Source organism: Topomyia yanbarensis, chromosome 3 (genome assembly GCF_030247195.1).
Source record: "Topomyia yanbarensis strain Yona2022 chromosome 3, ASM3024719v1, whole genome shotgun sequence".
NCBI lineage: Eukaryota > Metazoa > Arthropoda > Insecta > Diptera > Culicidae > Topomyia > Topomyia yanbarensis.
Window position 1 is genome coordinate 416,784,402 of NC_080672.1, and position 25,631 is coordinate 416,810,032.

At 44.7% G+C, this 25,631-nt stretch overlaps 3 protein-coding genes across 6 annotated transcripts in view; 1 reads left to right on the forward strand and 2 right to left on the reverse strand.

Moving 5' to 3' along the window:
- The window catches only part of LOC131689970 (uncharacterized), a 42,809-nt gene extending 37,558 nt beyond the window's left edge, over positions 1 to 5,251 (forward strand). The window contains exons 2-5 of the mRNA XM_058975392.1: positions 2,614 to 2,800; positions 2,852 to 3,126; positions 3,181 to 3,351; positions 3,405 to 5,251. Of these exons, the coding sequence (XP_058831375.1) occupies positions 2,635 to 2,800; positions 2,852 to 3,126; positions 3,181 to 3,351; positions 3,405 to 3,593 (801 nt within the window). The 5' untranslated portion in view covers positions 2,614 to 2,634 and the 3' untranslated portion in view covers positions 3,594 to 5,251. The remainder of the gene's footprint in view (positions 1 to 2,613; positions 2,801 to 2,851; positions 3,127 to 3,180; positions 3,352 to 3,404) is intronic.
- Positions 343 to 1,233, reverse strand: LOC131688368 (uncharacterized). The gene has a single exon (XM_058972576.1). The coding sequence runs from the start codon at positions 1,231 to 1,233 to the stop codon at positions 343 to 345; it is 891 nt and encodes a 296-aa protein (XP_058828559.1).
- A 6,968-nt stretch (positions 5,252 to 12,219) lies between the features above and the next one.
- LOC131693958 (neurexin-4) overlaps positions 12,220 to 25,631 on the reverse strand; it is a 67,033-nt gene continuing 53,621 nt past the window's right edge. For 2 of the 4 annotated variants that reach the window (XM_058982258.1, XM_058982259.1), the window contains exons 7-11: positions 15,939 to 15,974; positions 14,192 to 15,741; positions 13,610 to 14,134; positions 13,414 to 13,548; positions 12,220 to 13,345 (exon numbers count right to left, since the gene is read on the reverse strand). In XM_058982258.1, coding sequence (XP_058838241.1) covers positions 13,155 to 13,345; positions 13,414 to 13,548; positions 13,610 to 14,134; positions 14,192 to 15,741; positions 15,939 to 15,974 — 2,437 coding nt within the window. In that variant the 3' untranslated portion in view covers positions 12,220 to 13,154. The remainder of the gene's footprint in view (positions 13,346 to 13,413; positions 13,549 to 13,609; positions 14,135 to 14,191; positions 15,742 to 15,938; positions 15,975 to 25,631) is intronic. The other 2 variants (XM_058982260.1, XM_058982261.1) reach the window with 1 other exon arrangement.

Consider the following 25,631-nt stretch of genomic DNA (forward strand, 5'->3'; position numbering starts at 1 on the left):
TAAATCTCAAAAGCCTCCTATTGTGATAAATAGCAAAGTAAGCTCAGATGCCAAATTTCATATCATTTGGTCAATTTTAGACCTCCAACCATCCACTTTTCTTGAAGTTTTTGACATAGGTTCCATGGGAAAATACAGTGTCAAAAACGCGACGCGAGACAGGACACAACACTTATTGTCCTTACTAACTTTAAAAAAGGATTCAAAATTACCTTTTTGTCGACCGGTTTTGGGCTCGATGTTGCCAATCTACAGGACGATGTCCGACTGATTACTGGATGAAACAAACAATCATACTGCGCGCAGTACTCGTCGAGAAGAGAATTAAAAAAACACAAAAATTCACTGAATTTTCAGGTTTGTCAAGTGGAAAAGGGGTGATGATATTGGCGCGTCGTCCTCGTTCATAAGCACGTGTTCAGCATTGGCTATGTACATTGATTCCCATGCGTTCAGGTGTGCAGCTTTCCGTACAGTTTTCACGAGTTTCGCACTGTCCCAGTCTATGGTGTGATTGTGGGCTATAGTGTATGCTGCCGCACTGGAGTCGTTGCCTCTTTCGTGGTCGACAGCATGTTTATGTTCTCGAATGCGGACTTTGAACTTTCGGCGAGTTTGTCCAATATATACTGCGGGGCAATCTTTACAGGGGATTTGGTAGATCCCCGATTTTTGATCGGTTGGAACCTTGTCTTTTAGATTACACAAGAGGTCTTTCAAGGTGTTACCACTTTTGTATGCGACTTGGTAACCATGCTGTTTTAGGGCGGTTTGAACGGGGTTAGTAATTTTGTGGTAAAACGGCAAGCAGATTCTACGTTCCTGTTTTTTGTCCTGCTCTAACGTTGTCGCGTTTTGTCTGTGATGGGCCATGGAATGGAAGGCTGCTTGTTTTTGAGCGCCGAAATGATTAGAGTCGGACGTTATGTATCTGTCTGTGGATGTCGGTTTACGGTAGACCCCGAATTTTAGTTTGTTGTCCGCTATCCTGGTTATCATCAGGTCTAGGAATGGCAATTTCCCTTCTATTTCCTTCTCTACCGTAAACTTTATTGTGCTGTGACGGGAGTTCAATAGGTCAAGGGTCTGCGTTAGGTAGCGTTCTTTCACGACTGCGAAAATGTCGTACACGTAACGTCTCCAAACTCGAGGGAAGAGCTTTTCTGTGCCTAAAGCTACCTCGAAATCGCTCAAGAAAACGTTTGCTAGTAGAGGCGAAAGCTTGTTTCCCATGCTAAGACCAAACGTTTGCTTGTAGAACTTCCCTCTAAACGTGAAAAAGTTCTGTTTCATGCAACACTCTGCCACTGAAAGGTAAGCTTCGACCTGATAGGGTAACACGCGGTTTCGGTCCAGATGTCGTCGAAGACTTTCCAAGGCGTCAGATACTGGTACGTTTGGGAATAAAGCAGTCACATCAAACGATACAAGAACTTCCACCCGCCTGGCCTCAAATTCTTTCAGTTGCTCCACCAAATCTATGCTGTTTTTTACACTTCTTCCTTGGTGGGGAATTGTTATTGACGTTATTCCCTTTATCGTTTGCTGCTTGTTGGTTGTTCTGTCTGCCCTCTCCCTCGCTCTCGTGTATCTCCATAGGGACCATTCATAAATTACGTAACGCGTTTAGGGGGGAAGGGGTACGAGAAGTTGTAACATGTTGTTACATATGGGGGAAGGGGAGTAAGCTAGATCGTTACATAACATGTTTTAACTGAACAAAAAAAATTTTTCAAAGAATTTGTTACGTAATAGGGGAGGGGGGATAGAGAATTTTGTGACAATTTGTTACATGGGGGGAGCGGGGAGTCAATTTTGGGCAATTTTCGCGTTACGTAATTTATTAATGGTCCCATATCGCTATCGCTGGAATAGTTGCTGTTTTCGTTTTCACTGATGGTCATTTGATGCTTTCGTATATATCTACAAATGTTTCAACATAGGTACGAAAAATTCGTATATTTTACCAAAGTTTTCTGAACGAAGCCTATTCGTAAAATATTAACGAATATATTCTCTCAGTATATTAGAACGAACACAGGCCTTCGGAAAAATGAACCATTTACATATTTTTCATGACAAAATCGCAAAAAATAGCAATGTTCATATTCATATTCTGAAATCGCACAATATTTCTTACATAATAGCATGATATAACATACCGTTGGAGAGTTGGGTATGAAATATCAACATAGCTAATTTTTTTGGTGCCGGAGATCCCAGAAATGTTTTTTGGCATAAATCAAGATTTTGAAGGTATATCAAACGTTAAATGTCGTTAAAACAGATAAAAAATTGTCTCAAAAGGTCGGTAATAAAAAATGGGAAAAAGAAGTATATCAAGCGTGGTTGTGTAGCATTTGACTGCACCTACAACCTATACTAGGTTACTTAAAAAGTTAATGCAATGTTTGTTTTTTTCTTGCACACATTAATCTAGGGCATGATGCCGAAATCGAAGATTTCCGCAAATTCATTAAAACGTGTAGAACATTTTCGAGGCTAGAACGGAAATCATATAAAATCCGTTCTGATCGAAAGACTATTATAAACCAGTAATCCACTTCTCAACCGTAGTCTTTAATAGACATTATGTATGTCCTCTATTCTTAGAAAATCTCACAACCGAGCACAATGATCTTGAACATCCTCCGTTGGCTGCCAGGGGCTTGCGGTAGCATTGGTCCTGCCTTAATTCCCCCGGCGCACATAGCTGTACTCTGGTACTTCTGGCAGAACTATTCCCGATACGTGGACAAGCGGTTCTGCTCCTGCTCCTGCTGGGATACGGTCTTCAAGGGTAAGTATAACACGCCTGCCGAAACAGCTATTAAACCTATGGTACTTTCAGGAACCTACGAATCCGGCATCGCTTCCTATAAGCACATGTATTTCAACGCCACCCAGAACACGATGAAAATGTGGCTGCTGATCGTTATCGGAGTGATATCCCTGTACGAATGTACCAAATACCTGACACAACTGATGCTACAGAACCGAGTCCGGTACACGATGATCTTGCTGTTTATGTTGTCCATTTTCTCCCACTATTACGCGTGGTGGGCCTATCTTAACTATTACAACGACGAGTATTACAATCAGTGGAACCATCAGCTGTTCTTTACGGTATATCGAATTCGGATTGATTATGGCACGAAACAAAATTATTTTTCTCCACAGATCACTGAACTCATATCAACCAGCTTCGTGCTGCATCTGGCTAACGTAGATAACTCGGTGACATCCCGCAAAACGCTAGCCATCGTTGGGATCGCAATTCTGCACATCCTAGCTAGTGGAGTGGATCAGTTCATATCAAACGTGTTTAGGGGGGAAGGATACCCACATCAGGTATAGAACTGCTTTGAAACTTTGAACAATCGATCTAATGATCTACTCGGTAGGTGGTCCGCGATCTTGGCTTCATGATCCCGGACGTGATGCATCTGCTCATTCCACTGTGGCTGCTGCGACAGACACGAAAGGAAAGTTTCAGCACCCGGCCGTTCTACCGGGACCGAAATCTTCGGCGGGACGTGGCACTCATGTTCTTCGTGGTAACAGTATTATTTACGATTTGCTCGTTTCTCTAAGACTAACCAAGGCCAGCGCCAGAATTGGAGAGCATTCGTACTGGAGAAGAGGAGACCAACATTTTCCAACAAACAAAAAAAAACAAGTGTCATACTACTTTTAACAATATTATATACAATTGATTTGTGCTATCCCGAATTCTTCCATTTTAGCGTTGAGGGCGTGTGAATGCGATTGGATCGTGAGAGTATGAGTGAGGAATTTTGTTTAATGTAAGAAAAAGAAAGAGACAGTTTTCACTGCGTTTATTAGAAGAAATGTGCAGAATTATTAAGGGCCATTAAGTTACTCTGCAAGACTGTTAGTACTGTTCTGGTATTTTATGCTCAATACAAATTTGGCAGCGGAATGTTTAAGAGCACAGGGAATTTTGCTCAAGAATACGGGCGGACTATATATGTGATCATTGAGGATCTTTTTCAGACTAAGATTTTTAAAGTTTTAGAACATTTCAAAAATCGTCAAACGTTTTCAAACTAGTCAACAATTCTTGAAACATTTTTTCAAATGTCAGGAAAATTACAAAAAGCGAGGAGCTTCAGCGGCTCGTTTATTCGAACTTTTTATCGCTTGGGTTGATTTTTGACCATAAATCTCTAACTCGAGCTACGTTAGTTTCGTTGTCAGTCTACCAGTATTCTTGAGCAAAATTCAATCGAAGACATTGAGCTAAAGCAAAACGCAAAAAAATCTCCATAGAATGATAGCAACTTGCTTATCAACGCTTTTAACCACCAACCATTTTGATGGAACACTGTAGTCAAATTAGAGAGTTTTAAAGCAACCCACTATACAGTAGATCAAAGAAACACCTATAGTAGTGAAAACATATCTTCGTATCAATGTAGAACATATGCATCGTAGAGAGAACATTGTAATAATAGTCATAGCCACGCAAACTTTTTTTGAAAAAAAAACGCATAGGGTAGAATCAGTCCATCTATCCAGAATTAAATCATATCATCAGTTATGGTTTTACATATATCTAATTGAACCTGTTATGGTTCAACATTTCCCATTATTTTATTTTATTTTATTTACAGATAAAACGTACATTTTTAAAATATAATCGCTCTTCCCCTTTGCAACATATGTGAACAGTGGACTTGATAGAAAGAATAAAAAAAATATAGAAAAAGAGTAGACAATAACATTTGAAATGAAACAAAAAAAAATCAAGAAAGTAACCCAAGCTAACGAATGTAGTGAATCAAATATATAGGACAAAGAAATGAACGAACAACACAGTTGAAACTGATTGGTTGAGTCGGTGTGTTTCGAGCGAATTGGTACTCGAAATTATTTATTCCGAAGTGTACGTTGTTAGGTTTTAGAGATTGTTGTTATATTCACGCATACATAAACATACACACACAGTAGCAGCAATAAGCAAAAACAAGCCAAATGGATACCAGTGCACTCGTAGTGATAGCATGCCATGCTACAAAACAGCCAATGCGAAGAGCCTACCGCTATACAGAACAGTGTTTGACATAGGCAAGCGGAACAAGAAATGTCATCCAAATACAAACAAAAAAATTGGAACGTAAGAACTTCCATGCGGAGATAGATCCCTTTCGACAGTACCCACCATTACTTAACATTAAGTTTTTTGTTAAACGATGAAAAAGTAAGATAATAAAATACTTAAAATTGATCTCGCGTTTAAGATTTTGTTTGAAATTTCCATTCTGTCTATATTATTTCCTTCGAAGACCAGGAACTGTTTACTACAGAATTAAAAACTTTTGTAAATTCCCCAAGCGTTCATAGGAAAATACTTGGGCGTCCGTTAAGGACATTATACATGCGAGCCACAACATAGCTTCTACGCCGCACACACCCCTCTCCCCTGTCTAACCATGTACTGACATGAGCAAACATAAAAATACATTTTTCAATATACTAACCTTGCCGGTGTACCACGAAACTGCTACTTGAGGAAGCTAGAACATTTTCCGAATCAACCCAAGTTTTTGATGGAATTCCAGCTATAGCTCTTATTTTGTGCGAAAATATCACCCCTCTTCACTTGGGGCTTCTTTTCGAAACGCTTTTATTTTTCTTCTTCTCATTTTCAGAACACTTTTTCAAATGCACTTTAATCACACACCACTGAAAAAACACACGCGAAACTTTAATCGTTTACTAACTAAACTTCAAATTTTCTGCCAATGTGCAGATTACCGAAGGAAAAAGTTCGAAAACTCTTATTTGTGCGTTTGAATTTTCACTTCGAATTCCATTTTTTCTCAATGTAAACAAGCGCGTCGGTGCCTAGCAACAAGCGTGCGTTGCTGGCTTCCACATATATTCACCTTTAGTTAAGGTTCCTATGTTGCGTGAATAAGTCTCTTAATCTCTTCAAGATCTGAAAATCGATTATCAAACATTTTTGAGCTTATTTTGGCTCTAACTAGAACTAGGTAGTCATATATTATGTCTCTCAATAAAGTTATGGGTTGAATTTCTACTTCATCTTATCAGAATCCGACACTAACTTAGAGCCGGAATAATTTAGCACTGGATTGACTCAAGATCCAAAAACTTACTTTACTTACTTTTATTCCTGCGCACCCCTGGTGGTGCAAAGGGCCGTTGTGAAAGATCGCCATACTGGGCGATTGCCCACCATCGCCTTGACCTACTGCCAGATCAAACATTCGTCGACTTCTTTCATTTCCTTGTTGAGGCTTCGCTGCCATGAGCCTCTGGGTCTGCCTCTGCTGAGATGTCACGATGCACGAAAATGCCATATATTTTCGTGATTGAAACGGTCGAAAGCTTTTTCGTAGTCGATGAACACTTAGTAGAGAGACTCTTGGAATTCATTGACTTGCTCCAGGATGATAAGGAGCGTGACAATATGGTCCGCACATAATCATCCGGCACGGAATCCTGCCTGCTGCTGTCGGAGAGTTGCGTCAATCTTCTTCTGTATCCGGTTCGGGATCACTTTACAGAGAACTTTGAGAACGATACACAGTAACATGATGCCCCGCCAATTATCGCATACAGTCAGGCCACCCTTTTTGGGTACCTTCACTAAGACGCCTTGCATCCAGTCGGCCGGAAAAGTCGCGGTGTCCCAGATATTGTAGAATAATTGATGCAACAGTTGTGCAGATACTACGGGGTCAGCTTTGAGCATCTCTGCTGATATACGATCGACCCCTGGGGCGCTGTTCGATTTCATGCTCCGGATGGCTGCTTCTATCTCTTGCAATGATGGAGCTTCGGTGTTGACGCGGGTAATACGTCGAACCCTTGGCGGATCATGCCGAGTTGTTGGTGGCGTGACCGAAACTTGAAAAAGGTTTTCAAAGTGTTCGAACCAGTGTTTCAGCTGGTCAGCGCGGTCGGTTAACAATTGTCCAGACGTGTCTTTCACGGGCATCGCATTTCATCTCGCTCAACCGCGGCGTTGGCGTCCCTTTGTTCCTCTATCTTCTTCCAGGTGTCATCTGTGATCCACTGTTTTCTCTGGGTACGTAGCTCACACAGATTATTCTCGCCGGTGGCGACGAAGGCGTTCTTGATGGCGTTCCATTGATCTTCTACGCTTCCACCTTCCGGAATATCTGCAGCATGGTTCTCCAGCTCCTCGACGAAGGTCCTTCTTACCGCAGCATCTTCCAGGCGACGTGTGTTAAACCGACGCCCGATCTTCTCCTGCTGTCGATGAATCCTTGCAATACGCAGCCGGATCTCGCCGATTAGGAGATGATGGTCGGACGCTATATCGGCGCTACGCTTGTTAAAGGAGGCTCCTTCTCCATTTTCGGCTGATACAGATGAGGTCGATTTGATTCTCCGTGAAGCCATCACGGGAAACCCATGTCACTTTGTATACTGGCCGATGGGGGAAAAGCGATCCCCCGATCACCATGGTATTGGTGCCACAAAACTCTGCAAGCAACTCTCCGTTTTCGCTCATTTCTCCGAGGCCATGACGTCCCATGACGTGCTCATAGTCCGAGTTATCGGAGCCCACCTTCGCGTTGAAGTCGCCCATGTAGATCTTGATATCACCTTTCGGAATGTTGTCCACGACAACATTCAGTTGACTGTAAAAGTTCTTCTTTTCTTACATTTCGGCAGCATCAGTTGGCGCATAACATTGGATCATGGTAAGGTTTCGAACCCGTGTTCTGAATCTGGCAACGATTATTCTCTCATTAATAGGCTCCACTCCATTAGCGCAGTGTAGGCGTGCGCGCTGAGCAGGAAGCCAACTGCACGGTGACGAGGAGCGTGTTCACCTCGTAGACCAGAGTATAGCCGAATTTGACCCGACGGCAATCTGTGTTCTCCAAAGTTCGACCAACGAACTTCGCTCAGTCCTAGGATCGCAAGCTTCATGCGGCATGCCTCATTGGCAGGTTGTGCCAATTTACCCTGCTGGGCTAAGGTTAATGCATTCCAAGTTCCAATTCGTGTACGTTGTTTCATGCTAAAAGTCGTTGCCGTTAAATAAGTTTAAAATCTTTCTTTTTCGGTTTCTAGAACGGTTTTTGAATTTCGGGAACAGTAGGTGGTTAGCGTAAGGTTCCCTATCACACCGTGATGGGGCTGCCATCTTGGATATAGCTCCGGGGAGAGCATTTCATGTTCAGCCGCTGGATACCAGAACAGACGCTGTTTGTGCACAGTTTTGCTTAGAGTCCCTCGCTGGCACTCGGACGATGATCAGCCGCCTCTAACATGAGAAACAGACGCTGCTGTGGGCCGCTCCTAGCCTGGGGCCCTATTCTCAAAATCATGTCACCTAGTGACTAGAAGAAAATTTTGTTCTAGTCACTGGGTGACGTGAATGTGAGAATAGGGCCCCTGGAGAACAGACGCTCGTTCAGGTTTGCAGATGCAGGCAGCAGGTTTAAAAAGCTTCAACAGCCTGGCCTGTAGTGTGTTGGGTAGGGAGTCCCATTGAACCGTTTAGATACTGATTCCGTGAATCATTAAGCTCCCAGCCTTATTACAATCTACTCGGATAGTCCGCGGTAGTGAAATCACCCTACTTCGACTGAGAGTTCCTCAACGGAGGAATTTATCCCGACACCGTTTCCCAACTTGTCGCGATATAATCGGATAGTCCACGGCGGTGAATCTACCATACTGTGAATTCCCAAGCGATAGATTTCTCCCGAAACCGATGTTCGTTTCCGTGAGCCATTTAGCTCCCCGCTTCTTCCCGATCCTCTCGATCTAATCCTCGGCGATAGCCCTAGCCTACTCAACGGGCCAGCCAGTAGGTGCTGTCTATCCAGCGATTCCGGGTGGAGCATACCTTCCAGTTCACCCCAACGACCCACTGTTAGCTATTCGACGCGGTCGACGGACTTTAATCACCGGCGGTGGATCAAGCCAACTCACGAGCTACCCGGTAGGCGATTCCGATGAAGTCTGACTGCCGGTTCACTGGCGCCTCGACATCCCGAATCCCGTGCTACGTCGCGTACTTCTTAACTGGTCTTCGGCGGTGGACCTAGTTTACACCGGCGGAAATTTCCACGGTGGCGGAATTTGTCCTAAACGTTGATTCAAGGCTGCTTTCTAACCAATGGAGCTACTTTGTTGGTCCCTTCATCACTTTCTCTGCAGCACGGAGAGTATACATTCCGTTGACAACATCACAGATATGCTCGTCGTGGCACAATATTGACCAATGTCACACCAGGCATACTCCTTCGAACTTCTTCGAACCTGTCCGTACCCGGACAAAAACTGCGTCGAATGGAAGTTCACCGCTCCATGCTTCCTATGCACCCAAGCTGACACAGGTGCTTTCTCTACGTTGTTTCACTCTTGCTGCCAGTTAGCCAACGAGTCCGCTCGGATCAGTCTCCTGGTAGCATTCCACGTCCGCAGCCAAAGTTATGCAAATGTGGATCATCCCGGCAATGACGCATACCGTCTCCGACGATATCATTCAGTACGCACTCGCGACACGAACAGCCATTAGTCGAAACGTGCTTGTCAGTTTCGCTTTGAGTTCAGCGCAGCAGTCCAGACCGGCACGCCGTACCTCAGTATTGAGGATGAGACACCTGCCAGGAGACGTGTCTTGCTGCCTCGTACTGCTCCGTTATCCGGCATGATCCTTGCCAATGCGTTAGTTGCCCTTACAGCCTTCTCACATACATAGTCGACATGGCTGTTGTAATTTAACCGATCATCGACCATGTAAGTAGCGGTTTGGCCGCTGCTCGGGGTCTTATATGCCCGGCAAACCCATTTGCCACGGCGGCTTAGGTGTCTTTGCAAGATTTTCGGATTTTCGAACACCAATAAACAAAGTAAACAAATTAAACCGTTTATTCTCCCACCGTCACGCTTCTCTGCTGTCAAACACTTCTATCACTGGATGCTGTTGCATGGAGCTGGGTGGGCGGTTTCTTCCGACCGGCCGGGACGCCAACGGCCGCGTTCACCTTCGTCGTTTCAATCACTACTCCTGCAGCGGTCCTTGGCTCTCAGCTAGGGCGATGAGCAAGGCTCATTTGTTGAAACCTCCCTAGCGACGATGGCGAGTTATCGCTGGATCGACTTGCTCGCCGCAAGCAATCCCTGAAGCCACCGTAGTGCACTTCCCAAAAGTAACCTTTGTCCTCCTTGCTTATTTCTCCTATGCGATTAACTGTGGAGGAGAGCTAGGCTTGACCGTTCTCACTGATCCTCCACAGTGAGAACGGTTGGCGTTTTGATTCTTTAGCGTTTAGCCGGCGACGCGAGAGCACTCCTTAATGGTTAGCTATCCCTTTGTGGCAAATCCACACCGTACTTACGTGTGCCCGAATCACGGGCCGGCACTTACGACGGTATAACTTGCCGTCGCAGACGCGCACTGAAACCTTGTCTAGTGGCGGAAAACTGTTCCGAAAAACTCGTACACGGACGTTCGTCACTATGTAACCTCGATGGCCGCCTTCCAACTCAACCAAAACAAACTACCGACCTGCCTTGTCGCATAGCATGAGCAGCACAACCAGCGCACACGTATTTTTTGCAAGAGGAGAGCGATGACCTAACTAAACTTCTCAGTGTCAAACCCTATGCTAATTATACATAAATGTCAAACAAAAATTACGCACGCACAAGACCGTTCACAAAAGCGAAAATGAACAAAATTTACAAGAAAAAGTGAACAATCATAATTTTATGTACACGGAGTGCATACCCAAAAAATGGTATATTTCCACCCAGTGCTAAATTGTTACCTTGACGGGTTACAACCATCACACCTTCAGCGCACGCATCGATGGGATAGATTGTCCCTCGAAGCTGATCACAAAACGCTGCATTTTTTTACGGTTGTTGGCCAATACTACATCCGTCGCCGGTTATCGTCTGGACAACGTTATCTGCAAAGGCGACGATCCCAACGTTTCAGACCCTTGCACAGATTCCGAACCCACATTCTGTGCAGCACTACGGCGTTCGCCACCCAGCTGACACTGTTGAACGCGTTTTTCACGTCCACCGTCGAAATCCCTTTCCGGAACCCGAACTGCCACTGCGATAGTAATTGCTCTATTCATACGTGAAATCTAATATTAAGATGTGTTCATCCCCGAAGGGATTTTATAACTTCTGTCATCTATTACAAAACCGGATTTCTATCTGCTCGATCGCTAGCGCAGCAGGGCCTGTTTATGCTTTTGCAGTACTTTATCGATTTCAAAAGCTGGTGCTCTATCCGCATCGCCAGGGAAGTAGACAGAAGCGATCACAATCTCCTACTTTCTCCTAGCCGTCGGTGCCTCCACTGTTATTGCAACGACGTATCGTTGAATTAATCCTGCAATAGGAGAGAATGTTATTGCTCTGTTTATGAAAACTGCAGCTCTTGGAGTTGCCTGGTCGTTACAATACTTGTGAGTTGCAGAATTCAAACCTAAGGTTTTGTGCTTATTTGCTCACGGCTCATGTAGAAGAGTAATGTCTAGGCGCTCTTTTCTTTGGAGGCGTCGTGATTAATATTCGATTATGTTTTCTATACACGAAAACGACAAAATATTTACTCTGTTGTGACGTACGACCAAATACATATTTGGTACGACGTCGGTGGTCCGTGTGGGCAGACAAAACAAGCATGGGTTTATATTTACTTTGAAACTTTATTCTAGTAAAATTTTCTGCATCTCTTGCCATAAAGTTACTGACTGTTCTTAGGACCGGAAACCACTGCAACTGTGCACGTCAACCGGTAACAGACGTAGCCGTCAGCCGATTCTGTTAGGGTGGCAACACACGATCGGTTAAATCCGGCTGACAGGAAGTGCTACACGATGTTCAACTTATTCGGAGTGGAGCTGGCAGTACGAACAAACCATTGAGCGTTGTTGCTTAACTGTTTTCACCATAACTGCTGCAAGTCAACTGATAACGTTGTCCATTTTTTTCTGTACACAACAGGGTTGCTACGATTGGCGATGTCATTCGCCAGCGGGTGGCAGGGATATCGCACGAAAAATTGCCAAAACCTGATACTCATACTGATACATATGTTAAGGTATTCCAATTAGTATGATAAGTCGGCGAATGACCTGCTGGGTTAAAGCTGCAAAATAAATAAATAAATGAATGGTATGGTAAGAATTTCTTTCCGAACTAAAACACCACTCGTATCCTAGTTATCGCATTTGTATTTCAAAATCTATATACACTGTCTTACTTCGGATTTAAACTCGACTTTTTTCGCTTGTGTAATTTGTTTGCATTTCCGCAGTAATTTGGAAGAGGCGAACTATTATGAAACGCCACCATAACTAGCGTTCCACTCTTTGATCTCTCGCCTGAAACACACAATGTCTAAAAAAAAATAGAACAAGATTCCATAAAAACTAACGGAATTCTAACAGTTAGTGAAAGATATTTTCTCGTATTTCGTCTCGTGCGAAGCCGATTCGATTAATTGTCCGGCAAGCTGGATTTGAACTAAGGTTTATCTTAAAACTAAACTATTGTAAACGCATATTCGTAAAAAAAGTAACTAAAAGTACGATAATGGACGGGTAATGTCAATAAAAAATCTTTCTTTTCAATAAGAAACAATCCAGCTAAAATTTCGTTCAATGTCAGTAGTTAAATCAAATGAAATTGGCAACCTCCGCTTTAAATCGCCCACTCGACAAAATGCTAGCCACAGATAAAATGCTGCCTGCTAAATGCAATGAGTTGTTCTTAATATTTTAGCGTGTTTGAAAAGTCAAGGCCTATCGTTGGTGAACGTCTGAGATTTCTTTAAGCCTGATATAAGTGATGTGAAAGACTGTTTTAGTTTGGTTTGCACACTTTGGTTACAAAAGGGCGGTTCAAAGGTTACTTTTTACAGGGATTTCATACACACGGAGGAAAAATCAACTAAGGATTGTTACTAACTATTCGGGCTGCAGAACAGAAAATGTACGCGTGTTGAACACATTATTTACAGCTGCTGTTGAGATTCTGGTCCGCATTGTCTGAATCGTCGTCGTCGGCGTCGTCGTTTTCTTCTGTCGAGGCGCTTCCCTAAGACTGGATCGTTCGATCACAGTGGAAGGCACGTAACACCTTAGACATTAAATAAACCATTCTTTTCGTTTGGTCACCTGGTGACCGGTCGCCGATTGTACTACCGCATCGTCCGGATCGAGAGCTGCCTCCGCTCCCTTGTCCTCTTGCGTCAGGTATTCGCCCTTATGGCGGTTCATGTAGCGACCGATCAGGATGCCCATAATGATCAGTAGCAGTAAGATAACTGCCAGGACGCCTGAAAGGAGGAAATGTGTTGTGGTTATGTTACTGCTACCTCTATTTGACACTCGTTATAATACTTACTTCCTAAAATAGCGGTATCAATGCCGTACGCATCACGCAGTCTATCTTCATCCACCACTGGTGGGGGACGCGTCTCAATTTCAATAGGCGGATGTGTAACCGGTTCAACCCCGCAGAAGTCTTCAGTCAATGGAGCTGAAATGTAGAATATTTCCTTGATTTTTTGTTCTGAAATTATCTAATAACTAATACTCACTTCCTAAAGACTTCACGTTTGGCGGAGGGTTTTCCTGGAACAGGAACTTCAACGGATAAATGTCGTCAAATTCCACCCTCGAAATACAACCGATAAAACCATCTTTCATCGACTCGTTCTTGCCAATGTACATGTACTCGATATTGTTGAACTGTGCATCAGCCGAATCCTTGATATCGAAGTGATATTCTTTCGGTTCGTAGCTGTCCACCACCAGTACAGCAGTTGCTCCACCATTCTTCCTCGAGAATCTAACATCGTGGTACTGACCAAGTCCGAAATTTTTCGTCGGATAAATCAACTCCTGCCGCTCGAAGCCGAAATCAAACACCACTCGCAGATGACCGGAATTTGAAACCATAATCGTTAGATATTCCTTTGACTGGCTAGAGTAGAAACCTAACAGGAAACCCTTCGGTATGGTGGTAGTGAAGCCAACCCGAATACTTTCATGTAACGTCGAACGGAACGCTCCCTGGAAATCATACTTGATCATTGAACTAGCCTTCATGTTCACACCAATTTCTGTAATAAAATATATGGAGTCATTTAATGCCAAATTCTTATTTCAAAACGCCATACCGTCAGCACAAATCGGTCCCTTGAACGCACTCCAACGACAATCACACTCAAAGTTGTCGTACCTTTCCGCACATGTTCCATTGTTCAAGCAAGGACTGGATTCACATCGACCGACGCATCCAAGCGAAACACCGTACATTCTACGTTTAGCGAACGCTTGTAGATCTATGTGGATTCCGTTGAGTAGAAAAGCACGAATGCAACCAACATATCCATCACGATAATCGATGTTAGCGCCAACAACCAGCTCCGATGTCAAATGCAGAGCACGAACCGGACCCGGAGGTTCACGAACTTCTGCCCGAATCGATCCGTCCACAACAAGACGAGCTTCCTTGCGGTTCCTTTCTACACTAACCGAATGCCATCGGTTATCACTCATACGGTAGCTTGTTTCCACATACACCTTTTGAGTTCCCGTACCAGCTTGATATTCGAACAGTAGTTTTGTTCCACCGACGATGTTTAACCGAATAAAATCGGTAGGTCCTTTTGCATTTAAAATTACTGCATCCTCAATTGTCGTCTTGAACTCGAAATAAATGTCTCCCGAATGACCCATATCGAATGGAGGTAGATTGATGGTAGCATCCTTGATACGGAAAGTAACAACATTGTTGAACAAATTATCACCCTCACATTTCAACGGACCCAGAGTGTAGCGACCTAACTTCTCATCCAGTGGAGTTCCCGTATCGCCGAACCTGAGCGCTTTAACGGGAAGATACTGAATTTCCCGAATATCTCCACCATCCTCTTGCCACTCCAAACTATTAGCATCGCAGTTACACCACTTGGTAGGCTCCACACAGTTACCGATGATTCCACACTCGCATTTCCTCGATCCCGGTAAAGCACCTGCCCAGTAATCCATGGGTTGATTATGTCGCGACACCCACCACGAAAATGGTCTGAAATTGTCCGTATCGGACGGTGAGTTGAACAGTCTCGACGAACGACAAGCATAGTTCAGTCGTTGCCAACAAGACTGCGATCGGTTCAGTAAAGCCTCGATTTGCGGCAGATCTGCCTCGTAAATAATGTTTTGCTCAAACGAGCCCGGTTCTGCGAACCCATCCACTCTGGTCGTATGTTCCGAACTGTGACTCAACACAGTAATGACCCTACCATCGCTGTAGAATTCACAGGTTACAGGGAACGGTGCCAAAGGCCCACTTCCATCGACATCGATGTTGATCGTAGTTCTCGATTGAACCACATTGACATTTTTATACGCCTGGCATGACAACGGATTCAACGACGTGTGACAAACGGCCCCGGCATAGCCTGTCCCCGCGCAATCGCAAGAAAACTCCAACGAATTCTGTCTGCACACGCCACTATGTTTGCACGGGTTCGGGTTACAACGGTCGATCATGTGACAGGCATCGAACAACATCTCACCCTTGCAGCAGTATTCCTCTTCCTTCCAATCGGACGGCGGTCGAATGTTTCCGTCAATTATAATCGTTCTCATGCATCCTACAAAGCCGTCTTTGGTTTTACCACCGCCAATGTAGTACAGTTCACCGGTGCGAATGTCCAGAAGCCTGCGGAAACAAAACACACCTGAGTTAGATCTCACAAGTAGAAGTTATATGTGAAAAGCTTTGGGGAAAAAACGTATGTATTCGGTTAGAAGCCACACTACTCTCTCGGTATTATACGGGTGAAGCTATGCCCGCTTTTTTTCATTAGCCTAAACATACAAACACACACGCTTGGTTAGGAATGGGGCAATCATTACCTGCCATCGATTCCTGAGCCATTATTTGTGAAAGCCCTGCAGTTGATGAAATTTTATTTGAAATTTTGCATTCTGAATCTTTTAGCAAATTTATTTATTTTAGTACAGATACTATAGTATTTGGACAGAAAAATTGTATGTCACATAAAACTTCCTAACTAAAAGTTATGTAATAAGTCTTTAGTATTTGATGGGTGCATACAAATTGGAACGGTATGAAACATAACGACCCAAAACAAACAGTTGATAAGTTAAACTCACTAGTACCTCAAAGCGCCTGCAAGAAAGCCTAATGCTCTATAGCAGACTGGTTCAAAACGTTGGTATGTCAGTAAGTTTCCGTAGCCCAAAATTGCAATAGCTCTACTGCCGAGCGGTTACATATTAAATGATATGAGATTCCGTAGTCTGATTCAACAAGATCACATGAAAATGATGGTAAGCACGAGAGCGGGCCATTCGGCATAAAATCATTAGGCATAAGATCATTTGACATAATGGACGTTTGGCATAATTTTGAGATGTGAAAGCACTGCGAATGGTTTGGCATAACGGATATTTAGCATAATTATTTTTAACTTCTGGAAAACGGTTATTTGGCATAACGGACGTTTGGCATAATTCTGCAAAGTAATCATACGGAAGGCCATTTCGCATAATGGACATTTGGTATAATTATTTGCATCTTCAGGAAATGGTCATTTGGCTCGCTCCCGTCATAGGCAAACGTGTCACCTTATGAAGTTTCTCATACGTCCGAACCTTGCCGCCAGCGAGTAGTTTTTCAAAACAGCGTTTCAATGATTACCATTATTCTTCTTTATCTCATGAGCTGTTTTTTCGCTTTATATGTAATGTAATGTATGTAATGTACCTTTAGATTCAGACCATAATTGACAGTTTTATCCTTACTGAGTTTTGCCAAATTAAAAAAAAAGATATGTTATGGGTAAATAAACCATGGGTTTCTACACTTCTCTAGCATTTGAGGCGAAGCCAGTATATTGCAGTATAACCGGGCGAGGCGACAACCGATCTACAGTCGAAAGCGGCAGCCCCTCTCAAGCAAACATGCGATCCACTCGTTTGCCCGAATTACTCGTACATAGGGGCTATGTACTAAGTTTAAACCTGAAGGAGCGGCTGCAAAGTCAGACAGCACACGGCTTAAAGTGATGTGGCGTAATCACATTAGATGTTCATATTATTTAATTTTTTCCATTACGTCAGTAACGTCTTCTCAAAAAATAATAAACTAATTAGTTTCGGTTTGCGACAAGTTGAATTATAATTGTAGGGGACGGTAGGGAGTTGGTAACACCGTCATTACCCGCTAAGCTAAAAATGTGGTAACTGGTGTCATGATGTCACTTTCTCATTAACAATTTGATGCGAAGAACAGGATTCTATCATAATTTTAATCGTTATGTGCCGCAACTGCGAATTCAAGTGATTTGGTGCCAATAGTATTCTCACCTACTCATTGCGAATCATATCATATTCTGGCTCATCTTTAGTTTAGAAATATCTTAAAGTTTATCGACTATAGCCCTAATAAAAATACACCACAACAATATTCCTTTTCTCCTACTTTATGATGGTTCACAACACCCCGCCAAACTAAAAAATGCCGATTCAACGAATTTTACGCAATCTGCCATATATCAAACAAAATATTGATTTTTTTTAAATTGCTTCGGAAGCGACGGCCCCTCGCAAGCAACCCTGTGATCCAGTCGGTAGCCCGGATTACTCAAACATAGAGGCTATGGCTTAGCTTAAGTCCGACGAAGCGGCAACGATGCCTACATAAATAAGTACATCTGACAAAAAATAGTCTTAATGAATAGCAGGTGTCAAGTCATAAAATTGTAGACCGCGAAACTTTCTGTGCGACGGTTCACCAAATTTGAACAAATCCTCGACCGTGGAGGAAGTTCGCATACATACTGTTATCGGCTCGTTGAATCCAAACGTCGTACGGTGGAATCTAGATAAGCATAGAGAAAGTTGCGAGGACAGGATTTTCGGGGAGTTATTTTCAGCTTTGCTACATATTTTCTGCGCTCGTTTAATCCGTTAGTTCCATGTAAACTGGATGAGGACTCCAAATCAAAGAAGCATTTTCAAGTAGTGTGCGAACCGTCGAACAATATAACACCTGCATACAATGCGAATTCTTTGAAATTCTGGCCAATTTTAGAAATGAAGCCGAGTCGTCGGGTTGCTTTCGAAATTAACGCTGATTGAATATTAACTTCGTATCCAACTAAACGCCGAAGTCACTGACGCAATCTACTCTAGTAAGTCTTTGCCCATAGATTTGGCAGTCGTTATGCATAGGACTGAACGTGCGGTGGAAAGTTATAACTTGGCATATTGCTATGCTAATGATTAGCCAGTTTTTGCGACACCAGCTATCCAGAAGCTCTTGAAGACGGATGCAGTCGTCGATAGAGCGGACAACGAGGTACAATTTCAAATCATTGGCGTAAACCAGTTTGTATCCCACACCAAGCAAAGCAGCATCGTTGAAGGTTAATACAGACAGTAGGGGTCCCATGTTGTTGCCTTACGGGAATCCAGATTTGTTCGTTAATTGAGAGGAAACACTAGAGCCAAGCTGCACACATGTAAGAACCCAGCCATTTAACGAAATTTCTGGATGCACCCAGCCGTGACATTTTTGCTAATAATACTCGGTGGTCAATTCGGTCGAATGCAACTCTCAAATCCATGTACACTGAATAAATTTTTTTCGAGAGCTTTCCTACTGGAATCTCGAAAGGGCTCCCCGTTAGAATCACTCACTACAATTGAGACGGAAGATGTGACCCACTATTCTGAATGTGATATTCATTGTACGGTTCAGATATATGCGGGCGTAGGAACTTCACGATCGCATGTATTATCTTGAAGGGCTCGACCGTTTTTGCGTTAACGTGTTGGATTGTGTGGGCGTTTATATGTCGCGTATGCTAGCATATAGGGAACTTCGCGTGTATAAATGCAATTTCATAACCGTGTGTCCATTCGCATATTCGCGTGTGTTCTTGGATTATCGCGAGATAACCGTGAATCTGACACTTAAAAAACGGTTTTCCAGACATGAACCTAGACTGCTAGGGTCGAGAGTAGGAACTTCCGGACGTAACCGATTCATGATCGCGCGAGCGGTTGATTAATGCTTGAGACCGCGGTTGTAAATTTATAAGTACTAAAACGTTCACTTAATTAGCGGAGGTTTAAATGCTAGTGAGATCGCGGGCGTAAGTATAAGTGGATGATTGCAATGTTCGCGTTAGTGACCAGGTATGTGTTATCGCGAAGGCCACGAGCGTTTGTTTGTTTGGAATGGAGAGATTGCGAGTGTATAGGAGAAATATACAATTAATTGTGTTACTGTGTGTTAGTATGAATCTAATTTAAGATATAGTAATGAGAGGAAGGATAACACGCCGAATAAAGAGAAAAAGATGCAGAAATTAATATAAGTGTATAAATTCTCTGATATTATTTTTTACGTCTACTGGCGCACACCTTTGAGCTGTTGGACATCATTCTCGATAGAGCCGCAACAGCAGTCGACGCTCTCTTGTATGTATAGTCGACATGGCTGCCGAAGGTCAGCTTGTCGTCTATAATGACTCCGAGAGACTTCAGACTTCGCTGTGAAGTGATCGCGACTTCTCCCACATGGATAACTGCGTGTTGTGCCGACTTGCGGTTGTTGACGATAACTACCTCCGTCTTATGATGAGCGAGCTCCAGGCCTCTCGCGCTCATCCATTCCTCCACCGTGCTGATCGCGTGTTCTGCGGTTAGTTCTACCTCAGGAATTGACTCCCCGTAGACCTCCAAGGTTACGTCGTCAGCAAAGCCAACGATCTTGACCCCAGGAGGGAACTTCAATCCCAGAACCACAAGGTACAGACCCACCGGTAGGCTAAGCCGGTGTAACGAGAGCGCGATGGCATCCCCGCTTGCGCTGTTGAATGCGTTCTTCACGTCAAGTGACACTAACGCACAGTATCGAATACCTCGCCTTTTCCGTTGGATCGCTATCTCGGCAGTATTTATCACTGAGTTGAGAGCGTCCACTGTGGACTTACCCTTCCGAAAGCCAAACTGGTTGCTTGACAGACCGTCCGTACCTTCCGCGTACGGGGTTAGCCTGTTGAGGATGATCCTCTCAAGCAGTTTGCCAGTCGTGTCGATCAGACAGATTGGTCTTTTCCATCTATCGGGGAAACGGCACTCGTCAAGGCATCTCTGCATAGCTAGCCTGAACATGTTCGGGTTAGCTATGATCGCTGCCTTGAGAGCGTTGTTTAGAACTCCATCCGGCCCTGGAGCTTTGTTCATTGCTAGGGATTTAGCCACTGCGAGTAGTTCTTCATTCGTCACTGGAGCCACCATTTCGGCCGTGCCCGCACTGTCTCGTAGTGCAGGTGGCCAGGGGCTTGTGGCTCGAGACGGGAAGAGTACTTCGATAATCGTTGCCAACCGGTCCGGAGACAGTTCTGGGGGTGAGGAGCCCCCTTTGGTCTTGGCCATCACAATCCTGTAGGCGTCACCCCACGGATTCGCGTTGGCACTCTCACACAGGTTGCTTTTAATGGCCTTGTTAAGGGCCAATTTCGCAGCTCGAAGCACTTCACGGCGGTTCTCTCTTGCATCCTCGGTGCGAGCTCTTTGCATCCTACGTCTAGCTCTGAGGCAGGCTGATCGTAGAGCTGCAATTTCGGCACTCCACCAGTTTACCGGGCATCTGACGTTTCTTGGCAGGGTTTTTTTCGGCATAGTGGCGTCGCACGCGCGTGGTAGAACAGCTACCAGCGCATCCCCGCTTAGACTGTCGATGTTGGCCTCCAATCCCAGGGCCGCGGTGAAAGCTTCGCTGTCGAAGTGATTGGACTTCCACCCGCGTACCTGACAGGGATCTCCCGCCCTCGGATGCTGCACACCATAGTTGATCCTAAAGCGGATTGCTAAATGATCGCTACGGGTGTAGCCTTCGTCTACCCTCCATTCCATGCCTGGATCCAGACTCGGGCTGGCAAATGTTACGTCAATCCACGCCTCCACCCCGTTTCTACGGAATGTTCTAGCGGAGCCATTGTTAGCTAGCACAGTATCGAGTTTCGCAAGCGCCTCCATTAGCGCTTGACCCCTGCTATTTGTACAGCGGCTGCCCCACTCCACTGCCCAAGCGTTAAAGTCTCCCGCTATGACTACCGGTTTCCGGCCCACTAGGTCCAACGAGAGCCTGTCGTTCATCTGGTTGAACTGTTCTATTGGCCAACTTGGTGGAGCGTAGCAGCTGCAATAGAACACACCATTGATCTTGGCAATCGCAACATCCTCGGCGGAGGAGTGTATTACCTCTTGAACCGGGAACCGTCCCGTTGTACAGATTGCCACCATTCCAGACCCGCCCGACACCCAATTGCCGTTGCCGGCAGGGATGCTGTACGGGTCTGATAAGGGGCGACATCTGTCCTCGACTCCGAGACCGACTGCCACAGCAGCTGTTGGGCTGCTGCACAATGGTTAAGATTTAGCTGTGTGACGTTCACGGCTTCTTCTTATTTGCCTCACCGAAGGGACACGAAGGTCCGCCCATAGCATGTTTATGGGCTTGCTTCTTAGCGGTGCAGATAAGGCACTTGTGCGCCTTAGTGCAACCCTGCTCCTTATGGCCCTCCTCACCGCAGCGACGACATAGTTTGCTCCTGTCTATGTTCTTGCACTCGTAGGCTTTGTGGCCGGACTCAAGGCACCGATAGCACCTATCCACTGAAGGCGGCTGGGGTATGCTAATTGGGCATACCGACCAGCCGATCTTCAGCTTCCCTTTCTCGGTTACCTATTTGGCATCCGCCTTCAGTAGCCTGAGGTAGGCTACTTGGGTGCCAGAGGGTCCATCTCTAAATCGCACAGAGGCCCGCTCGATTGTGACGTCGCATTGCTCCTTAACGGCTGCGACGACATCTTCTGCGGTCGTGAACTCGTCCAGATGCTTGCACTGGAGAGTCATTTCCGCCCCTAGCGACCTGACTTGGGCGCCTTCTCCAAGGACCTCTTAGGCCAAGGCCTTGCACACCGCACTAGATTGTGCGCCTCGCTTCAGCACCAGAAGCATTTCTCCCGCGTTGGTGCGTCTCACGCTACGCACATCTTGCCCAAGGGCCGAAAGGTTTTCGGCCACCTTCATCGACTTTAGGACGTCGGCGTATTTGTCCTTGTCGGTTTTTAACCACAAGGCCTCGCCTCTGTCCTTGGCCTTCTTCGCGGGCCGCGGTACCTCCGGTGTCGGTGCCGGCTTCTTCTTGGTGACCAGCGTCCAGGGGTTTGGGCCCCCCTGCCCCGGTCGCGCCGGGTAGCTGGTACCATCGCTCTGCCCAGAGAGGTCACTCTCGCCCTCGCTTACCTCGGCCAGACGGCGTTTGGCCTTAACGGTTGCACGCCGTATGGGGTCGGTTTTTGCACCCTCGACTGGCGACTTCCTAGGGCGCTTCGCGTTCGACGCCGTCTTACGATTGCCCTTGCCCTTGCCTTTTCCCTTCGAGGGGAACTCGGCCGCCGCTTCGAGCGACATGGCTGCTCCATAGAAGGTGATGGCCTGTATCGACCTTCTCTCTTCCCTCCCTCTTGGAGGCCACTGTCTGGGTTTCTCTGTCGGACTTCTCCCGACATTCCACCCACTTGGCATAAGCCTGCTGTTTCTGTCTTGCGACACGAACAGTTTTCCGGAGCCCAAGGAGACTCTGCTTTAACTCCTTGCTTATGTTTTGCTTTGCGCTAGTGAACTCGATTATTGAATCAAGCTGCTCCACCATTTTGCGCATCGCGGATAGTGGCCCGTCCAGTGCGTTGGTAGGGCTATTTCCTACCACTACTGCGGGTCACTGGTGCTATCAGATGCAGCACTCGTCGCTCCACTACTCTCCCCACGGGGGGAGACCTCGCCAAACCACCTCTAGCAAAGGGGTTTGGCACCTCTGTTTGTTTGTTTTTGTTTTTATTTGTCTCCATGTTTGAACCCACGAGTAGCGCGAGAATAAATGTCCGCCACGCCAGAGCTCCGCATTGACGTGGTAAGGGACGCTTACTGTGGGGGTTTCCCAGGTACCCCACAGGTTCCGTTAACGATCGAGCATCTTTTTCACCCTCTCGATCACTCATCCCTCGACACGGGTCGCTTCACGCCTTGGAATTAGGGTTATGACCTATCTTGCTTTACGTGGTGACCGCGGCCCAGGTCATCACAACCATCCTCCTTTACCAGGGCTTGGGACCTGTAGCTCTGGTTCTCAATAGTTCCATGTACGTATATTATTACAGACATGCTACTATTGAGATCCGTCATTCGCTAGCGGAGTTTGAAAAGTATACTGTATGGTAAGCTATATGTGCTTGTGGGTTGAAATAGACGTTCGTAACAACAAGTACTATAAACTGTGAAATTTATTGGTAAGAGCATCTCAAAAAATGAGTATAACCATTTCTGAAAAATCATGCAACTAAAATATTTAGTCAACTGCGATTACGCTGAAGACACGATTGCATGGTATGAACATCATAATCATAATGTGTATATCTTTAAGGATTTTAAACCACCTAACTGCCCTAATCTGCGCCCGATTGGAATATACTGGTCGATTGTGGAGGAAAACCTTAAGAAGTTTCATGGAAAAATATCATTGACCCCAATATTTCGTTTTAAGTGGCCCGTTGCTTCGAAAAAAGTTGGAAGTTCTGAAGACGCATCAAAAGAAAATAGCGTTCAACAGCTTATGCAACCGAATCCATATACAATAATGCAAAATTTTGATATGTATCACAATGTATGCTGGATGAAATAATAAATTTTAATGAAGAACTTAGAGTCCAATTTGATCGCAGTAGGCACACGCGTTGGTCGTGTCCATTTTTGTCATTCACCGTAGTTATTATCGTTACAGTTGAAAACTGGAAAATCCAACCAGTGACAATCGAATATTCGCTTCGGTCTCGCTTGTGCCATGTGTCGAATAATCGCCAGCTGTTGGGCTAGTCGGTGCATCATTGGAATAAGTACCATTTTTTTTTATTCTCTCCTCCCTATAATCTATAAATACACCTGATATCAGTAAGGTATTATCTTTTTCCCCGTCTGTGCAAGTGCCTATACCGTGCGATAACTATTCTCTTTAGATGGCTCAATGGAGGTCGAATCGACTCCCAAAACCCAGACTGGCCCTGCTGCAAAACCCCACAATTAACGTACCTAACACATAACTGGTTCGTTCATGGTCTTCTTGCGGACTAAAACTAAGTCTTTAAATTTATTACAAATTTCCAAAGACCTAACGAAATATTTCACGACTGTGACCGTAATTTTGAAGGTCCGCACGGACGAAATCAGAGTAGTGTTAATCAGCTCAAAGCAGGCAAATGAGATTGCTTCCTTCAAGCGTTTGACGAAGGATTATTTTGTATATTAGGCAGCTCAAAAAGTAGAGATAGCTGGGGTTGTCCCCGACGAGCGTTTAACGTGCGAACATTTGCTGGAATATGTGATTGGCTGTTTGAAGAACCCTTTTCTTCAGCCCGTGAAAATGCTGGATTTTAAGCAATTAAATTCAATATTAATCACGGAGGACGGAACAAAATCAAACGTTTATGTCCTTTACTAGGTCTTCTTTGTCGAGCTACATCATCTTGCACAAGATTCGTCTCCCTATTCATTTGTTAATACCGCGGGTCATGAACTGCTTTAATTACAAATTATTGGGTCACACAGTCACCCATTGTAGCAATAAGGCCCGCTGTGAAAAGTGCAGCGAGAATCATAAGGACGAATCGTAGGGTGGGATCCTAAGAAGTGCCCTTACTGTGGGGAGCATCTGTATGATCTCTCAGCATGTCCCGCGTACAAACTACACGGAGCCAAACTACTGCGAAAAATGCTACGCCATCATCTTCAACGAACCTCTTGGGTCTCTTATACTCTGACGAGGGCGACTCTGATGACTCACAAGAGGGAATGTCTACTGGAGAGCCCAAAAATTTATACGATGAGAAGAAACATTTCTTCTCCTAAACTTCCTTATAAAGACCCGAAGGTATCCCTTGCGAGGGCTCCCAAAGTAACATCTTATGGAAAAGTAACAAGTAGCTCCTGGTATCAGAATATTAAAATCAGGCACATAATTCACAGCAGTTCAAGGTATAGGAATAATACATTCGAAATTCATTCCACTGCATTCATCTTCTGTTACATCTCATGCTACCAATCTCTGCGTTTGTCTCACGAAGTGAGCGCCAGAAACTATACTGAACATATAGCAAAGCTCATTCGTGAAGAAGGCCATTAGTTGTACGGCACTATTAGGTTCTTAACTGACATTTGGCGTCCACAATTTTTATTCTAAATACATGTAAACAGTAATAGTGAGGTTAACTGAGTCAGTAAAGAACCTTATATTTTTTGGAAATAAATTCCGATATAGATCTCAACATCCACAATGTTAATATTAGCCTCCTGGATCGAGATAACCCCTACGGAGAAGTGCTTTTGGGGAATTGGAGTGTTATTTCTTCTACAGATTTAACCTTTCCTCGATAGAAGGCGTTGAAATTGTCACTTGTCAGGTAACAATCAAAGGTAAAAACTATCTAAGAGCTTCCATATATATTCCTCCTAAA